Raw genomic sequence first — 17,280 nt, 5'->3', positions numbered from 1 at the left:
GGCAGAAGGGAAAATGAGGTTAGGTGATTTGCTTAGGGTCCACATGGCTAGGAAGTCTGAGGCCAGGTCTGACCCCAGGTCTTGCTGACTTCAGACCTGGAGTTCTAACCATTGTGCCATCTAGCTGCCCTGATAACAGCTGGTTCTTATGAGTTGTGATAAAAAATTTCATCATGACCCTGGATAACATCTAATCCACCACCCAGAGCTAGCACTGTTGGTGTAGCCATCAGACAAGGACTTGTAGAGAGGTCTAATGTGTATATATATTGAAAATACTCTCAAGTTATACTTCTCAAGAGAAGCGTAACTTCTCTTGGATATGGTCACAAATGCAGGCCGGGTTTGGTGTCAGACATCTCCAGCTGTTCTGAGGTGGTGCTGACTGTCCAGATGGGACTCAGTGGAGGAGAGGCTTATTCCTTAACTTTCTCTCTCTGCCTGTCAGGCTGCACTGCTGCCTACACAGTAGCACTTAGTTGGCTCCCTTATTAGTTGAAGCAGAGTACAGCATAATTATAGCTGGTATTTTTTTCAGCATTTATATATTTATATACTGAAAGTTTGCCTTGCCTTAAGTACACTACTTCATTTGAACACCATAATAGCCCTGTGAGGTTGGTATAGTAATTCCCATTTTATAGATGGGGACACAGAGGCACAGAGAAACTAAGCAACTGGCCCAAGAGTCCATAGCTAGTAAGTATTGGAGGAAGTACATATATTGTCTCTTTCTTAAACTCTTACCCTTTATCTGAGTGTCAATTCTAAGGCAGAAGAGTGAGCAATGGAAGTTAAGTGACTTGCCCAGGGTTACATAGCTAGGAAGTACCCGAGGCCAAATTTGAACCCAGGGCCTCCTGTTTTAGGGCTGGCTCTCAAACCATTGAGCCACATAGCTCTATCATATCATCTTTTTTTTTTAAACATTATTTTTATTTGGTCAATTTCAAACATTATTCTTTGGATATAAAAATCTTTTTCTTTCCCTGCCTCTCCTCTCAACCCCCTCCCATAGTTGATACATGATTCCACTGGGTATCACATGTGGCCTTGAACTGAACCCATTTCCATGTTGTTGGTATTTGCACTAGGATGTTCATTTAGAGTCTCGATCCCCAATCATATCCCTTCGATCCATGTAGTCAAGCAGTTGCCTTTCCTCAGTGTTTTTACTCCCACAGTTTTTCTCTGCATGTGGATAGTGTTTTTTCTCACATCCCTACAGATTGTTCAGGGTCACTGCATTGACACTAATGGAGAAGTCCATTACATTCAATTGTACCACAGTGTATCAGTCTCTGTGTACAATGATCTCCTGGTTCTGCTCCTCTCACTCTGCATCAATTCCTGGAGGTTGTTCCAGTCTCCATGGAATTCCTCCACTTTATTATTCCTTTAAGCACAATAGTATTCCATCACCAACATATACCATAATTTGTTTGGCCATTCCCCAATTGAAGGGCATCCCCTCATTTTCCAGTTTTTTGCCACCACAAAGAACGCAACTATGAATATTCTTGTACAAGTCTTTTTCTTTATTATCTCTTTGGGGTACAAACCCAGCAGTGCTATGGCTGGATCAAAGGGCAGACAGTCTTTTATTGCCCTTTGGGCATAGTTCCAAATTGCCCTCCATAATGGTTGGATCAATTCACAACTCCACCAGCAATGAATTAATGTTCCAACTTTGCCACATCCCCTCCAGCATTCATTACTTTCCTTTGCTGTCTTGTTAGCCAATCTGCTAGGTGTGAGGTGATACCTCAGAGTTGTTTTGATTTGCATTTCTCTGATTATAAGATTTAGAACACTTTTTCATGTGCTTATTAATAGTCTTGATTTCTTTAACTGAAAACTGCTTATTCATGTCCCTTGCCCATTTATCAATTGGAGAATGGCTTGATTTTTGGTACAATTGATTTAGCCCTTTGTAAATTTTGAGTAATTAAACCTTTGTCAGAGGTTTTTGTTATGAAGATTGTTTCCCAATTTGTTGCTTCCCTTCTGATTTTAGTTACATTGGTTTTGTTTGTACAAAACCTTTGTAATTTGAAGTAGTCAAAATTGTTTATTTTATATTTTGTGACTCTTTTTAGGTCTTGCTTGGTTTTAAAATCTTTCCCTTCCCAAAGGTCTGACATGTATACTATTCTGCATTCACATAATTTACTTATTCTTTCCTTCTTTACGTTCAAGTCATTCACCCATTCTCTATCATATCTTCAGTAAGTCATTTCTTAACTCAATTCAGTCTCCATTTCATCCTCTAAAAATGAGACCATACTAGATTAAGCAATTACTATGAAACGGTTATTGGGGAAACAAAGACATGAACAAAACAGCCCCTGCCCTCAAGTATACAAATACCAAGTCACAGAGAAGTGAGTTCAGAGTGACAGGAAGATCATGAGCAACCAGAGGGGCCTTTATGAAGTCATTAAAAAAAAAGACAACAACAACAAAAACGATGCCTTTTTGGTGTTGTTGAGTTGTTTCAGTCATGACCAACTCTTCATGACCCTATTTGGGATTTTTTGGCCAAGTTACTGGAGTGTTCTGCCATTTCCTTCTCCACCTCAATTTACAGATGAGGAAACTGAGGCAAAGCAGGGTTAAGTGACTTGCCCAGGGCCACACAATAAATATCTAAGATTGTATTTGAAGTAAATTTCTCTCAACTCTATCCACTGTGCTACCGAGCTGCCTGGAACCCAAGTCTTCTGATTCTGACCAGTACTACTTCAGTCCTGAACCACCTCGGAATTTGCCTGCTGGTGAAGGAAGGGATGGCCCCCTCCAGCATCATCATATTGTGCCCGAAGTCACAGTGACTAAAAAAGAATTGTGTGAACTTGCAAAACACACCAGCTGTGTGTGGGATCAAATATAAATATTCACCAACAACTTTGTCTCCCTGTCTGCTACATGCTCCCAGATGTGAGGCTACTATGCTACTACTCTAACACTAAACATCCAAGCCCAAGGTAGTAGGCTACTCACCTGGAAATCCTCCTCATCCAAGATCTCCTTCCGCCACTTAATCAAGAAGGCAGCACACACATAGAGATGAAAATGAGAAAATCCTTCTGGTTCAGACTAAAAAGGACAAATTAGAGTCAGCATCCCAAAGTTGGATGAAGATGCTAGGTCCCACTCTTCTCTAGATTAGAAAACATTAACCTAGAAATTTTACAGTATATAATAACTCTTCATATCTAGTTGGCCTGAATATGACTTAAAGTTCCTTTTATTTTATTTTTTTTAAACCCTTACTTTCTGTCTTAGAAGTGATACTAAGTATCAATTCCAAGGCAAAAGAATGGCAAGGGCCAAGCAACTGGAGTTGAGTCACTTGCCCAGGATCATACAGCTAGGAAGTACCTGAGGCCAGATGTGAATTCAGGTCTTCCCAATTCTAGGTGTGGCTTTCTATCCCCTGAGAGACCTAGATGCTCCATTATTAGTTCTTTCTAATGATGTACCGCAGACATTTCTCAATATTCACCCTCTTCCATCCTTCCCACCACACCATGAACCATCTCTTTACCATAAAGAAAGCCAGCAAAGTCAAACAAACTGACATAGTACCCATATCTGATGATTCTATGAGAGGATGGAGGTGTTCCTGCTGAAAATTATGGCATCTATGGCAGACTTAGATGGAGAAACAAGCAGCTATCTCAAATTTGCTACTTAACAAAAGCATCCATTGCCACTTAATTCAAAAACATTTAACCTCCTATATGATGTTCTGAGGTACCATGTTTGGTGCTGGGGAGAAAGTTCAGCTAAAACACAATCCTTGAATTCATGGAGCTTATAATCAAGTAGTGGGATAAGCCACAAATACCCAATCATGATGCAAAGCCTCACATCAACACAAAACCAAGGTGTTAAATAAGGGATAAGTTGTAAAATTAGGGAAGGCTTCATGGAAGAGGTGGCCTCTGCGTTGGATTCTAAATAACAGTTCAGAATTCAATAGGATGAGAGGGAAGGAGGACATCCTGGTCATAGGTGAGAACACATGTACAAAAAGGCAATTCAGGGCAGGGCACATTAAATGGTGGAGAGAAATCAATTTGGATAAAAAAAGTTGAAAAGGACTAATAGTGTCAGTTTACTAAAGGATCTGAATGCTAGCCAAAGGAGCTGGAATATATTTTGGACAGATGTAAGAGATTTAAGAGTGGAGGTGGGATATAAAATAGAAAAGACAGAAGCTGTGCCCTCCGTATGGCACCAGAGGCAGGGGGCAAAGAATGTCTTTGTACCTGGTAGGTGTCCCACAGCCGAATGGTACATCGGAGGGGTAGCTCTCTCATAAGCAGATTATTCATCCAGCGAAAGGCAAACTGCAGATATTCAACCTCGTACCTCCTGAAGTGATTATGTACCTGTTCTAAAACAAGAAAATGCCATTGGGCTCAAAAAGAAAATCTGTATCACTGGGCCTGCTGAGCAATATGAAAATTAGTTAATTTGACAACCACTTAAGGTTATGTGCTAAATAAAGCTTAGGGGAAAAAAACCAGTTCCTGATCTAAAGGAGCTTACATTCCATCATGTCCATGTATAAATAAATACAAAGTATTCATAGAGTAAATGCAAAGTAATATGGTGGACAGGGAACATCTGAGGGAGATCTAAAAAGGCCTCATGCAGGAGAGAGAATTTGAGGAAAGCTTTAAAGGATAGTTAGGGATTCTAAGAGGTAGAGATGAGGCAGGAATACAACTCAAGCATGAACAAAAGCCTAGGAAAAGAAACTGGGAGTGTCTTTATTGAGATGGATTATTGTGTAAGAGAAATAGGATATAAATTAGTTTGGCTGTAATGAACTATTCATGAGAGAGAAAGCCTGGAAAGATAGGCTGGAGCAAGACCATAAAGGGTTTTTGTTTTTGTAAATAAAAAACTCTTACCTTCTGTCTTAATATCAATTCTAAGACATAAGAGTGGAAAGGGCTAGAGAACTGGATTAAGTGACCTGCCCAGGGCCACACAGCTAGGATGTGTCAAAGGCCAGATTTGAACCAAAGTCCTCCTAATTCCTGGCCTAACTGCCCCTGTAAGGGGTTTTATTTTTATTTATTTTTTTATTTTATTTGGTCAATTTAGAACATTATTCCTTGGCTACAAAAATCACATTCTATTCCTCCCTCCCTTCCCCCTGCCTTTCCTGTAGCCAACGCACAATTCCACTGGGTATTACATGTGTCCTTGATCAGAATCTATTTCCATGCTGTTGATGTTTGCACTAGGATGTTCATTTAGGGTCTATATCCCCAATCATATCCCCCTTGAACCATGTAATCAAGCAGTTGTTTTTCTTCTGTGTTGTTACTCCCACAGTTTTTCTTCTGAATGTGGATAGTGTTCTTCCTCATTGATCCCTCCAAGTTGTTCAGGATCACTGCATTGCCACTAATGGAGAAGTCCATTACATTTGATTGTACCACAGTGTATCAGTCTCTGTGTACAATGTTCTCCTGGTTCTGCTCCTTTTGCTCTGCATCATTTCCTTATTATTTCTGCTTTTCTGCATTTGTTTGCCATGTTTTTATGACCTAGTACATGGTCAATCTTTGTGAATGTACTATGTGTTGCTGAAAAAGTATATTCCTTTTTGTCCCTATTTATTTTTCTCCATATATCTATTAACTCTAATTTTTCTAAGATTTCATTCACATATTTTACCTCCTTCTTATTCATATTTTGATTTATCTAAATTTGATGGTGGTAGGCTCAGGTTTTACTATCTATTTCCTCCATCAATTCAATTAGTTCTCCTTTAAAAATTTGCATGCTATATCATTTGGTGCATACATGTTGATTAGTGATATTTCCTCATTGTCTATACTCCCTTTTATCAGGATGTATTTACCTTCCCTATCTCTTTTAATCAGATCTATTTTTACTTTGGCTTTGTCAGATATCATGATTGCAATTCCTGTCTTTTTTTGGTCAGTTGAGGCCCAATAGGTTTTGCTCCAATCTTTGATTCTAACCTTGTGAGTATCTACCTGCCTCAGGTGTGTTTCTGGTGGACAACAGATGGTAGGATTTTGGATTCTAAACCACTCTCCTATTTGTTTTTGTTTTATGGGTGAATTCATCCCATTCACGTTCAAAGTTATGATTGTCACTTGTATATTCCCCAGCATTTTGATATTCTCTCCTAGTTTCTGTCCTTTCTTCTTCTGCTATATCCTTTTAAACCAGTGGTTTACTTCTAATCAATCTCCCTAATCCTCTCCCTTGATATGCCTCCCTTTCTGGCCCCACCCTTTTTGTTCCCTTCTTGTTTTATTAGGGTCTGTTAAGTTCCCTCCCCCCACTATTTCCCTCCCTTTTTGTATTCCCTACCCCCCTTAGTTTTCCCTTCTCAATTTCCCTGTAGGATAAGATAGAATTCAAGACCCTAGAATTCAAGATCTAGATGCTCTTCCCTCTCAGAATTGATTTCACTGAGAGTAAGGTTTAAGTATTACGTATTAGCACTTTCTTCCTCTTCTTCTTATAAGAGTATTCTTCCCCTCCCCTTCCCATGTATATCTTTGTGTGATAAAGATTATCCTATTTATTTTATTTTTTCAAGTATCTCTTGGTGCCATCTTCGATCCCCCCCCCTTTTCCTTTTTTTGTATATCATCTTATAGCACTTATTATCCGAATCTCTTCCTGTGAATGATTCTTCTAATTACTATAATAGCGAATATAATTTTTGAGAGTTACAAATAACATCTTTCCCACATATTAATAGAAATAATTTGATCTTATTGTTGCTCTTAATGAAGAAAGTTTGAATAAAAAAACATCCCCCCCTTTCCCTCTCTTTCTTATTTACCTTTTCATGTTTCTCTTGATCTTTGTGTCAAACTTTCCACTTAATTCTGGTCTTTTCTTTACAAAAACTTGGAAATTTTCTATTTTGTTGAATGCCCATACTTTCCCATAGAAGTACATAGTCAGTTTTGATGGATAGGTGATCCTTGGTTGAAGATTGAATTCTCTTGCCTTTCTGAATATCATGTTCCACACCTTGCGGTCCTGTAGTGTGGAAGCCAGGTCTTGTGTGATCCTGATTGGGGCTCCTTGGTATCTGAATTGTCTCTTTTTGGCTTCTTGTAGAATTTTCTCCTTAGCTTGAAAGCTCTTGAATTTGGCAAATACATTCTTGGGAGCTGTCTATTGAGGATTTAGTGTAGAGGGTGTTCTATGAAGTCTTTCAATGTCTATTTTCCCCCCTTGTTCAAGAACATCAGGGCAGTTTTCTTGGATAATTTCTTGTAGCATATTGTCAATATTTCTGTTCATTTCTGGCTTTTCAGGTAGACCAATGATTCTCAAATTGTCTATCCTTGATCTGTTTTCCTTCCTGATCTGTCATCTTCTCAGTGAGATATTTTATGTTTTCTTCTATTTTGTCAGTCTTTTGACTTTCTTTATTGATTCTTGTTGTTTTGCAAGATTATTGTTGCCTAATTCTGTTCTTTAAGGACTGATTTTCTGCTATAATCTTTTGATTTTCCATTTTGGTTTGGTCTATCCTGCTTTTTGTGGTTTCCAGCTGTCTCTCCAATGGGGAGTTCTTATCCTTTAAAATGTTATTTTCTCTTTGAATTATTTCCCACTTTTCTTGCCAGAAGGCTTCCATCTTTTTGATAAGCTCAAATTTAAATTCTTTAAGAGCTTGTGCACAATTTCCATTTTGGGGTGAAGGTTTATTTAGGTTTATTTGAATTTCCCCCTGTATTTCCTCTTTAGCCTGGGTTTTTCCTATGTAAAAAATTTCCAGGGTCAACCCCTTCTTCCTGTTTTTCTTGGAGGGAGGTTATTGCTCCTGGGCACAATTTGCCATCACAGTGGAGGTTTTTCCTTCCCTTTTTAGTCAGAAATCTGAGTGAGACGGGCAGGTTCTCTGTGTATGGAGGTAAGGAGCAAAGATTTTGCCTGAGGCAAGCTCTTGAATCTCCATAGCTTCTGCTGTTTGCTGCCCTTCTCTGTGCTATTTTCCCGTGAGCACCCACAGTTTGTCTTCAGCTGGGGTTTCAGGTGTAGCTGCTCTTAGGGGTAGGTCTTTGGTGGTCTTAGTCAGCTCTCAAGGACCTAGAGGTGCTCCTCCCTCACTGATTCTGGAACATGCTGGCTCTGATTCTGGCTCCATAGGTGGGGTGGGGGAGGGTAGATCAGCTCTCGGTTTTGATGGGAGCTTTTTCACCCCCTTATAGTGTGGAAATGCCCAAATCCCACCTATCTTCAATGCTGTGCCCTCCTGTAGAGCCCCTTTATTCTTATGAGTTTGGTTTTTTTTGGTCTTTTGAGGTAGTCTATATCAGTGGTGTATAAATGGAGATTTTGAACCCTAGACTTCATTCCCAGAAGTCGTTGGTATTTCCTAGAATTCCCTATAATCTCTCCTGAGTCTCCACATTGGTGAGATCAGTTAGTATTTAACTGGCAGTAATGCCTCCCACTTGTAGTAGTAAGTTAAGTGTGGGGATTTTAAATGGGCCAATCAGCCATGGGCATGTGGTTTTTATTTTGTATATTCTTTATTCCTAATAATCCTTAATAAACCTCATAACATATAACATTTTTATTATTAGATATAATTTAATTTTTACAGTGGGTGCTGAGGAGAGGATGAGTCTTGCATCTAGACTGCCGCCATGTTTACCAGGAAGGCCCCTGTAAGGCGTTTTAAAAAATAAAAGGCAGGGGCAGCTTGGTGGCAAAGTGGACAGAGTGCCAGGTCTGGAGTCAGGAAGACTCATTTTCCTGAGTTCAAATTTTGGCCTCAGACACTTATTAGCTAGGTGATGCTGGGTAAGTTACTTAACCTTGTTTGCCTTAGTTTCCTCATCTGTCAAATGAGCTGGAGAAGGAAATGGCAAACCCCTCCAGTATCTTTGCCAAGAAAACCCCAAATGGAGTCATGAAGAGTCAGGGCTTTATGAATGTCACTTTAGCAGCTCTGTTGAGGTTGGTTTGCAAGAGGAGAAAGGAATAAGCATTTATACAGTGTCCACTATATGCCAGGAATAGTGCTAAAAAGCACTTTACACATATCATCTCATTTGATCCTCACAAAAACCCTGTGATATAGGAGCTGTTTATGAACTCTATTTTATAGTTGAGAAACTGAGGCAAACAGAAGTTGAGGGACAAAAGGAGAGAGGCCTGAGGCAAAGAGAATAATTCAGAGCCTACTGTATTAGCCCCTTTGCAAGGTAATGAGGGACTAAGTGAGGTTGATGGCTGTGAATGAAGAATGGGAGATTTGAGAAATTCTGTGGAAGTAGTATTGACCTGGTAAAGAAGGGAAAATGAAGAGTTGAAGATTAACAAGTTTTTATTTTAACAGTAAAACAGTTTCTGTTTTCATTACTTTTGTGAGGGTGGAGATAGGCAGAAATCTTAGCTCCCTCATTCTATACCAATGTTCTTACTTCCAGCTACTACATATCAGTGGTGCCCAAGAAATAAATACGTCTTAAGTTTTTTAATCAGGAAGTACAAAAATTTATCAGCTCATATCACAAGTTATAATTATCTTCCTCTTAGGATGGGTATCTTGATTATAAAATGAAAGACAGAAGTTTTAGTTGCCTAATACAACTTGTTAATGCTCTTAAATCTCTGATCTGATCAAAAAATCATTGAACTTTAGGGGCCTCAGAACTCATTTAATCTAATGTCAGATTTGGGGCAGCATAACCTATACAGCAGGCCTGAGAGATAGCCAATGGTGTTCTGCCTAAAGCTTTCTAGAGAAGGGTAGCTCATTCCTTCTCAGAACAATCAATTCCAATAATGGACACCTCTATTACAGGAAAGTTCTTCATGCTGAGTCGAAATTAACCTCTTACCAGTGGCAGCTGGATGGCTCAGTGGATTGAGAGCCAGGCCCAGAGATGGGAGGTCCTGGGTTCAAATCTAGCCTCAGACACTTCCTAGCTGTGTGAACCTGGGCAAGTCACTTAACCCCTATTGCCTAGCCCTTACTACTCTTCTGCCTTGGAACCTATATCTAGTATTGATTCTAAGATGAAAGGTAAGGATTAAAAAAATAATAATAAATAAATTTGCCTCTTATTTAATTTCTTTCCCTTGGGTTTTTTAGCTGGACAGAGCATTTATTAGTCTGGCAGTCTAGAGAAATATAGAATCTCTCCGATCCCTCCCTTTTTACAACATGGTCTTCAAATATTATTAAAAGTTAGATTAAAAATCTTCTGTTATCAAACATTACAACTCCAAGAACAAAAGATGATCACCCCTCTTCAGTTAGGCCCCAGTCAATCTAGTGATGAAGAGGGACCATATGGTGAAAGTTGCCCCACTGAAATCTTAGAATTAGCAGTTATGCAAAGGACAAGAGCTTTTTTAGTTCATTGGATAGCCTGTATTAGCATCATGGAGGACAAAAAATATTTATATAATAATAATAATAACAAAAACAACATTACATTTTATATGCTTATTAAAAAACTCTCATCTTCTATCTTAGAATCAATATTATATATTGTTTCCAAGGCAGAAGAGGGGTAAGGATGAGGGAACAGGGGTTAAGTAACCTCCCCAGGATCACACAGTACCTGAGGCAAAATTTGAACCCAAGACCTTCTAAACCCAGGCCTGTAGCTCTAGTCATTGAGCTACCTAGCTGCCACTTATATAGTGTTTTAAGATCCATAGAGTATTTTACATGTTATCTCACTTGATCCTCACAAAACTGCTCACTGTCCCTATCCTGATGGTGTTAATGATATAATATGGAAAACATAAAAAAGGAGCCATAAGCAACAGATTTAAGACAAGCATAGAGAAACAAGCCATAAGAAACTAAATACATAAGTATTTTACTTTCCTCTTCAAAGCATGTAACTGGGGTAGTATCATCTGAGTAGATACTTTGTTTTACTTTGAAATATCCCAAAGTCATGAATTAGGTTACTACATTAATCAAAAGCTAAAACAGGTTTGATGTAAAAATCAACTGGTAGCCAAAGAAGATTTATAAGTTGGACAGATAATTCTACTCTGAACAATGCAATGACCAATGGTAAATTCAGAGGACGGATGAGTAAAGCAAGCTTCTTACCTCTCAAAAAAAAGATCAAGGACTATAAATGCATATATTTTCAGATCTGAGCAATGTACTGATTTGCTTTGCTTGCTTTCACTTATCTATTATAAGGGAGGACTGAATTATGGGATGGGGGGAGGCGGTCAGTCAAAAGTCAGACTGCTGAAATAAAAAAAAAACACCAATAAAAAAGGGCATGTTGTTATGTGTTAATTGGTTGAGAGACAGAGACAAGTTGTATTTTAATTTAAAATCTAAGAATTTTTTTTATTTTTGAATTTTTTTTGTTTGAGATTGTATTTTTATAAAAATCCAAGAATTTTGAATTTTGTTTAAGATTTTACTGTTATAAAAAAAATCAAAGATTTTGATTCTGTTCGAGAAAAGATCTTCAAGAAAGAAGCTTGAAACTTTTATATCCAGAGAATGAACTGTTGCAGAAAGATGCTGAAAACCTATACTTCATCAAGAAGATCAAGAATGAACTTTGGATATGATTGATTGGACTGAACTTTTGATTGAACATTTATTGTAATTGTACACATTTATGCCAAAAGGGACTGCCCCTAATTTGGCTTTCTGTCAATGCGCCTAGAAAAACATTGGTTTTGCTTTCTTTTCTTTTCTATTTCCTCTCTCACTATTCTAACTTCTCTTAGAAAATTGAATATTGTATATATCTATACTTAGAAGTGCATTTAGAACTACAAAATGATTATGTTAAATGATCAATGGGGAGACTAGTCTCCCAATGATCATCAGGGGGGATTGTAAACCTTAAAATTTCTTAGACTTGTGAATGTTGGAAATTTCACCATTGGAAAGTTTCATACTTGGAAAAAATTTCCTACTGATAGTAAGAACTCTATTGGAATGTGAACCCCCTTGGCATGGGAGGATCCTTCTCCTCCCTACTTGGGACTGCTTTAGGACAGAAATCTTTTGCTGAACAATGGAAAGGGCTTTGACCTATGCTTAAGCATAGAACAGGAAGTTCTTTGAGTCATGATTGATTTTAGAATTGGTACAATAGAGATACTTGGAATGACAGAACCAGGTCTTGGAACTTACAATCTCCACCCTACTCAGCCTAACAGGATTTAGGAAGGGCTGCAGCATAGATCAAAATTTAATTATTTGAGAATATGACCTTCAACAGACATGTGCAAAGCCACAGACCTCTGGGCGGTCCTGGGTTAAACTAGAACCACCATTGGCACAGGGGAGACATCGACAGTGATTGGTAGATGTGAGAACTGAGGGGAGGGAACTTAGATGGTTTCCTTAAAGATAGCGGGGTCTGAGGAGAGAGGGAGGAGGTTTTGCTCTGAGCGAGGTGGCTCTGAAGGAGGACTGAGGAGGTTGCTCTGTGGGAGGACCAGGAGAGAAGGCTGGCTCTGAAGGAGGAGAATTCTCTGGAAACATTTCTTGAAAGGAGGCTCTCTTGAAGGTGGAGCCTGAGGTTGGCATGAGAAGCCTTACCTAGAGAGATCTTGGGTGAGTGATAAAACCAACTGACTGATTTATTCATTCTTATTCCTTTCTTACTTTCTCTCTTTTTCTATTGATTAATCAGTGTATTATAAATTAAATTTCTCTATAAAACCCAGTTGGCTTGGCCATATTCATAAATTGGGAATATATTCCCTGGCAACCATCTTATATTTATATAAACCCAAGACACAGTAGAAAACATATTTCAGCGGTCATAATTGACATATATATTTCCCTTGCTCCCAAACATTTTAATTATCACAAAGTATGGAGTTATGGCTTTGGAAATGGAGAGGAAGGAGTATGTCTAAGAAATGCTGAAGGTTAAGAATTTTTAGTGGTTCACTGAATGTTTTTCTTTTTCTTTTTTTTTATCACAAAGGGAGTCCTTTCCCTGATGATTTATGTTCCTGGGTTTATCGAACACTGGATGACTGTTTTTGTTGTTGTTGTTTGCTCTTGCTTCTTGTCATTGCAAGAAAGGATACTGTCTGAGGGAGTTTGGGCCCAATAAATGAAATGTGATGTAATGATAAAAGAATCACTTTTGTGATTGTGATCACAATCATTAAAAAGATTAAAAAAAGAAATTAAGGAATTTGTAACAGAAAACAAAGAAGAGTCTTTCATGTGATAAGCACTGTAAGCTCTGAGGGACAACAATAGGATAATGGCAATGGATGATGATGCTAATGTATAGATTGGGAGAGGATGACAATTAGAGAGTGGTATAGTATTGGATGGATATCCAATGTCCTTTGGACCTACCATCAATCCGGCTGACCAGCTCTTCCAGTGCTTGGACTTTCTTTTGGATCCCTGGCTGGGCAAAGGTGTAGTTATCCTGTAATGATACAGTTTGAAATTAAAAGAGGTCTACAGTCCTGCTGGGTACAGCATCACTCAAAAATAACCATGGAGATCACAATATATATTTGATTCCTACCCTTCAAACTGCCATTTAAATGAAGCATGAGTTCAAACTTTCATCACCTCAAACCATGCCATAAATGATCAATGTCTTGGGAACAATGTAATCTGGAACACTGTTCATTAACACAGTTTAGAGCAAATAAAGAAAAAGAAAGGGGGCAGCTGGGTGGCTCAGTGGATTAAGAACCAGACCTAGAGATGGGAGGTCCCAGGTTCAGATCTGACTTCAGACACTTCCCAGTTTGTGACCCTGGGCAAATCACTTGACCTCCATTGCCTAGCCCTTACCACTCTTCTGCTATAGAACGAATACAGATTACTGATTCCAAGATAGAAGGTAAGAGTTAAAAAAAAAAAGAGGCCCCCATAAGGAAAAATGTTAGCAACACAGCTTGGAAAGGAGAAAAAAATGGGAAGAAAAGGAGCTTTGGGTTGATTACAATGATTTGGAAGACTAAAAAGATATCTCTTATAACATGTAGACACCATGCTTATTCTTCCTTCTCTGCTTTTTTCTTTTCTTTTTTTTTAAACCCTTACCTTCCATCTTGGAGTCAATACTGTGTATTGGCTCCAAGGCAGAAGAGTGGTAAGGGCTAGGCAATGGGGGTCAAGTGACTTGCCCAGGGTCACACAGCTGGGAAGTGTCTGAGGCCAGATTTGAACTTAGGACCTCCTGTCTCTAGGCCTGGCTCTCAATCCACTGATCTACCCAGCTGCCCCCCTTCTCTGCTTTTTTCTGACATTCATTCTTTCGCCTCTCTTTCCTTCTATTCAAATACTGTTTCATTCTTCACAGAACCAAAGGATCCTAGAAAGTCAGAGCTGAAAAGTATCTTATAGGCCATGTAGCCCAAATCCTTCATTTTATAGAGTAAGAAATTTAAGACTTGGCTCACATCACTGCCTACATTCTATCAGTGTCACAGCTAAATCAGTAAGATTTCAGCATAAATCTTGCTACATTTTTGTGACTGATAAAATTTTGGGCTCAAGTATATGTTTGGTATGGTATTGAACATTTAATACCTATGTTGTACTCCTACATCCCTGAAATTAAGACTCTCAAGAAGATAATCCCATCAAGCACAAATAAAAGCATTCTTCTGAGGCATATTAAGAAGCATTTACCAGCTTGTCATTGTAGATCATTAATTCTTTGCCAATTAATGAAAATTTCTTGCTCACAGGATATTTTAGTAATAATTTTAATAAACTGTTTTTATTCCAGCTTCCATTACTTGTTGAACATATATTCATGATGGGCCTAAATCAAGTCCTACTTCCTACATGAAGTCTTACTCTGCAACTCTAGCTCTCATTAACCTGCCTCTCCTCTGGAACAGCTAAAATGCTTTTAAGTCTATGAATAGACATAACTTAATATACATACACACCCATTGGCGGGAGAGGAACAGAGAGAAAGGGATGAGTGAGTGTGGATCTAGGATTTTTCATTACTGCACTCATCTCTGGTTGTTGAAGCAACTCCCTTCACCAATGCAAATAAGCAGTTGCAATTTACAGTCTCAGAGAATACTGACAGATGAAAAGAGCCCCGGTTATCCTGACTCAAAGGCAGGATATCAGCCATCATGTAATATTACTTCTTATCTAGACAGGAAATAAGAGGGCAACTAGGTAGGGGTGGATAGAGTGCCAGGCTTAGAGTCAGTCAGGAGGACCTGGGTTGAAATCTGGCCTCTAACCCTAACCCTAGCCATGTAACCTTGAGCAAGTCACTTCACACAAATTGCCCAGTTCTTGCTACTCTTCTGTCTTGGAATTGCTACTTTGTTAGTACTGATTCTAAGATAGAAGGGGCTTAAAAATGAATAAATAAATATAATTTTTTTTAAACCCTTACCTTCCTTCTTGGAATCAGTACTGTGTACTGGTTCCAAGGCAGAAGAGTGGTAAGGGCTAGGCAATGGGGGTCAAGTGACTTGCCCAGGGTCACACAGTTGGGAAGTGTCTGAGGTCAGATTTGAACCTAGGACCTCTCCTGTCTCTAGGCCTGGCTCTCAATCTACTGAGCTACCCAGATGCACCCAATAAATATAATTTTAAAATCACTTTTTTATGACTTTCAATTCATTTATACTCACTACAGAGACAGGCATTAAGATTATTTTGTAATTTGAACAACTACAACCTATGAGTAATGTGAGTATAGCTACAAAGAAATTCAATGCTGAAGCCAGGACTAAAATGAAAGAACAAAAGAATGGATGGATAAGTGACTGAATAATTAAAGTATATATTAAATGCTTACTAGGTGCTAAGGACTCAGAATATAGATACAAAAGCAAGACTGTCTTTGCTTTTAAGGAGACAACACATATAGGGGAGCAGTAGTCAGGAAAGAGTATTCTGGTCTAGGATGTCACAGAGATGCTAAGTGAATCAAAAGGACAGCCTAGTGACAAGCTTTGATAATTATGATGTGATTATAGTAAGACTGAGAAAGCAGGGGAGAAGAAAGGAGGGAAAATACCCTGGAGGCAGGTTGGCTGAAGGAAAGATGAGGATAAGTGGGTTTTAGTTCACAAGTGGAACTGGATGGTTTTGCTTGTTTTGGGCATGTTTTCTAGAGGTCCAATTTAGAGAGCAGAGCAGTAGCAGCAGCAAGAAAAAAGGAGATTTTTTTCTCACTTCCCATCTCATGTTTGATCCAATGTGCCAGTGCAATCATCTTCTTTATTATGGAAGGCCACATTTTTATGAAGAGGTGCTACTAAGCCAGACATTCTGAAGCTGAGTCCTCAGAATTCATCTCTCTATTGATCATGTCTTATAAGATAGTTACCTAATGTGAAACAGACAATCTATAAAAGAGGAAAAGAGGGAGGCTAAGACTAAAAATGGGGTTGGTGGTCTTAGTGAAAAGGACTGCCTCATCCTCTAATGTCAGAGGGTATCAGAATTGAAAAAAAGCATGTTTAGAATTCCATATCAGATAAACTATCCACTTTCTATTCTGAAATTGTTTTATCTAGATAAAAAGAGGAAAGGAGCAAATAGGAGCTTTGCTGAAGTGATGATCCTGAATGAAAAGGAAGAACATACAGGAAGGACAGGATAATAAGTAGCAGAGGCAAGTCATCCTGACTTAGACCCAGGGAAGCTCACCTGAATCCCATCCAGCAGCTTACTCATGCACCAAAAACTGTCTGCTTCGATGCTTCGTAGCATATCTTGAGACAAGTTTGTCACATCAAAGTTCTCCACATCCTCTTCTGTAAAACAAAAGGTGAAGAGAGTCCAGAGGACTTATCTAAAAAATGGAGAGAGAGAGAGATAGAATCTAGTGTCTTCATTGGGGTCCTCAAGTATGGGGAGAACCATACTAACCCACTAATTAAAATAAGATGGCTTAACCTTTCATCCCAAGGACGCATATGGATGATACTTACAAGGAATTTATTATTTAGGAATTTTCCTCATCTATATAAATCAAGTTTGTCAGACAGGGTAGATGATAGCAGTATGGTGCTGGATGCCATTAACCTATTTTAAAATCCAAAGTCCATTTGATATAAGTGGACCATACTACAAATAGGGAAAGCATTTGTTATTTTATCTTCCTCTATCGAGTACAGCTAACTATAGTAGAAAAACCTTCTGGAGTTGCTTGATGCACACAAAGGTAAGAGACTTCCTCAGAGTCACATATATATTAGGCACTTAATAAATGTTTGCTGACTGACACACTCACTAAGTATTAGTAGTAGGGTCTGAACCCTGGTCTTCCT

The 17,280-nt window shown here is 38.7% G+C and overlaps 1 protein-coding gene across 4 annotated transcripts in view; it reads right to left on the bottom strand.

Annotated features, from left to right (window-relative positions):
- Nucleotides 1-17,280, bottom strand: part of TBC1D22B (TBC1 domain family member 22B) — a 137,366-nt gene that overhangs the window by 20,753 nt on the left and 99,333 nt on the right. For all 4 annotated transcript variants that reach the window (XM_001370075.4, XM_056818155.1, XM_007483814.3 and 1 more), the window contains 4 exons: nucleotides 16,658-16,764; nucleotides 13,361-13,436; nucleotides 4,278-4,405; nucleotides 3,004-3,099 (listed from right to left, as the gene is read on the bottom strand). In XM_001370075.4, coding sequence (XP_001370112.3) covers nucleotides 3,004-3,099; nucleotides 4,278-4,405; nucleotides 13,361-13,436; nucleotides 16,658-16,764 — 407 coding nt within the window. The remainder of the gene's footprint in view (nucleotides 1-3,003; nucleotides 3,100-4,277; nucleotides 4,406-13,360; nucleotides 13,437-16,657; nucleotides 16,765-17,280) is intronic.

Source organism: Monodelphis domestica, chromosome 2 (assembly GCF_027887165.1).
Source record: "Monodelphis domestica isolate mMonDom1 chromosome 2, mMonDom1.pri, whole genome shotgun sequence".
Lineage (NCBI taxonomy): Eukaryota > Metazoa > Chordata > Mammalia > Didelphimorphia > Didelphidae > Monodelphis > Monodelphis domestica.
Note: the sequence above shows the minus strand (reverse complement) of the source record. Positions and strands in the feature narration are given on the sequence as shown.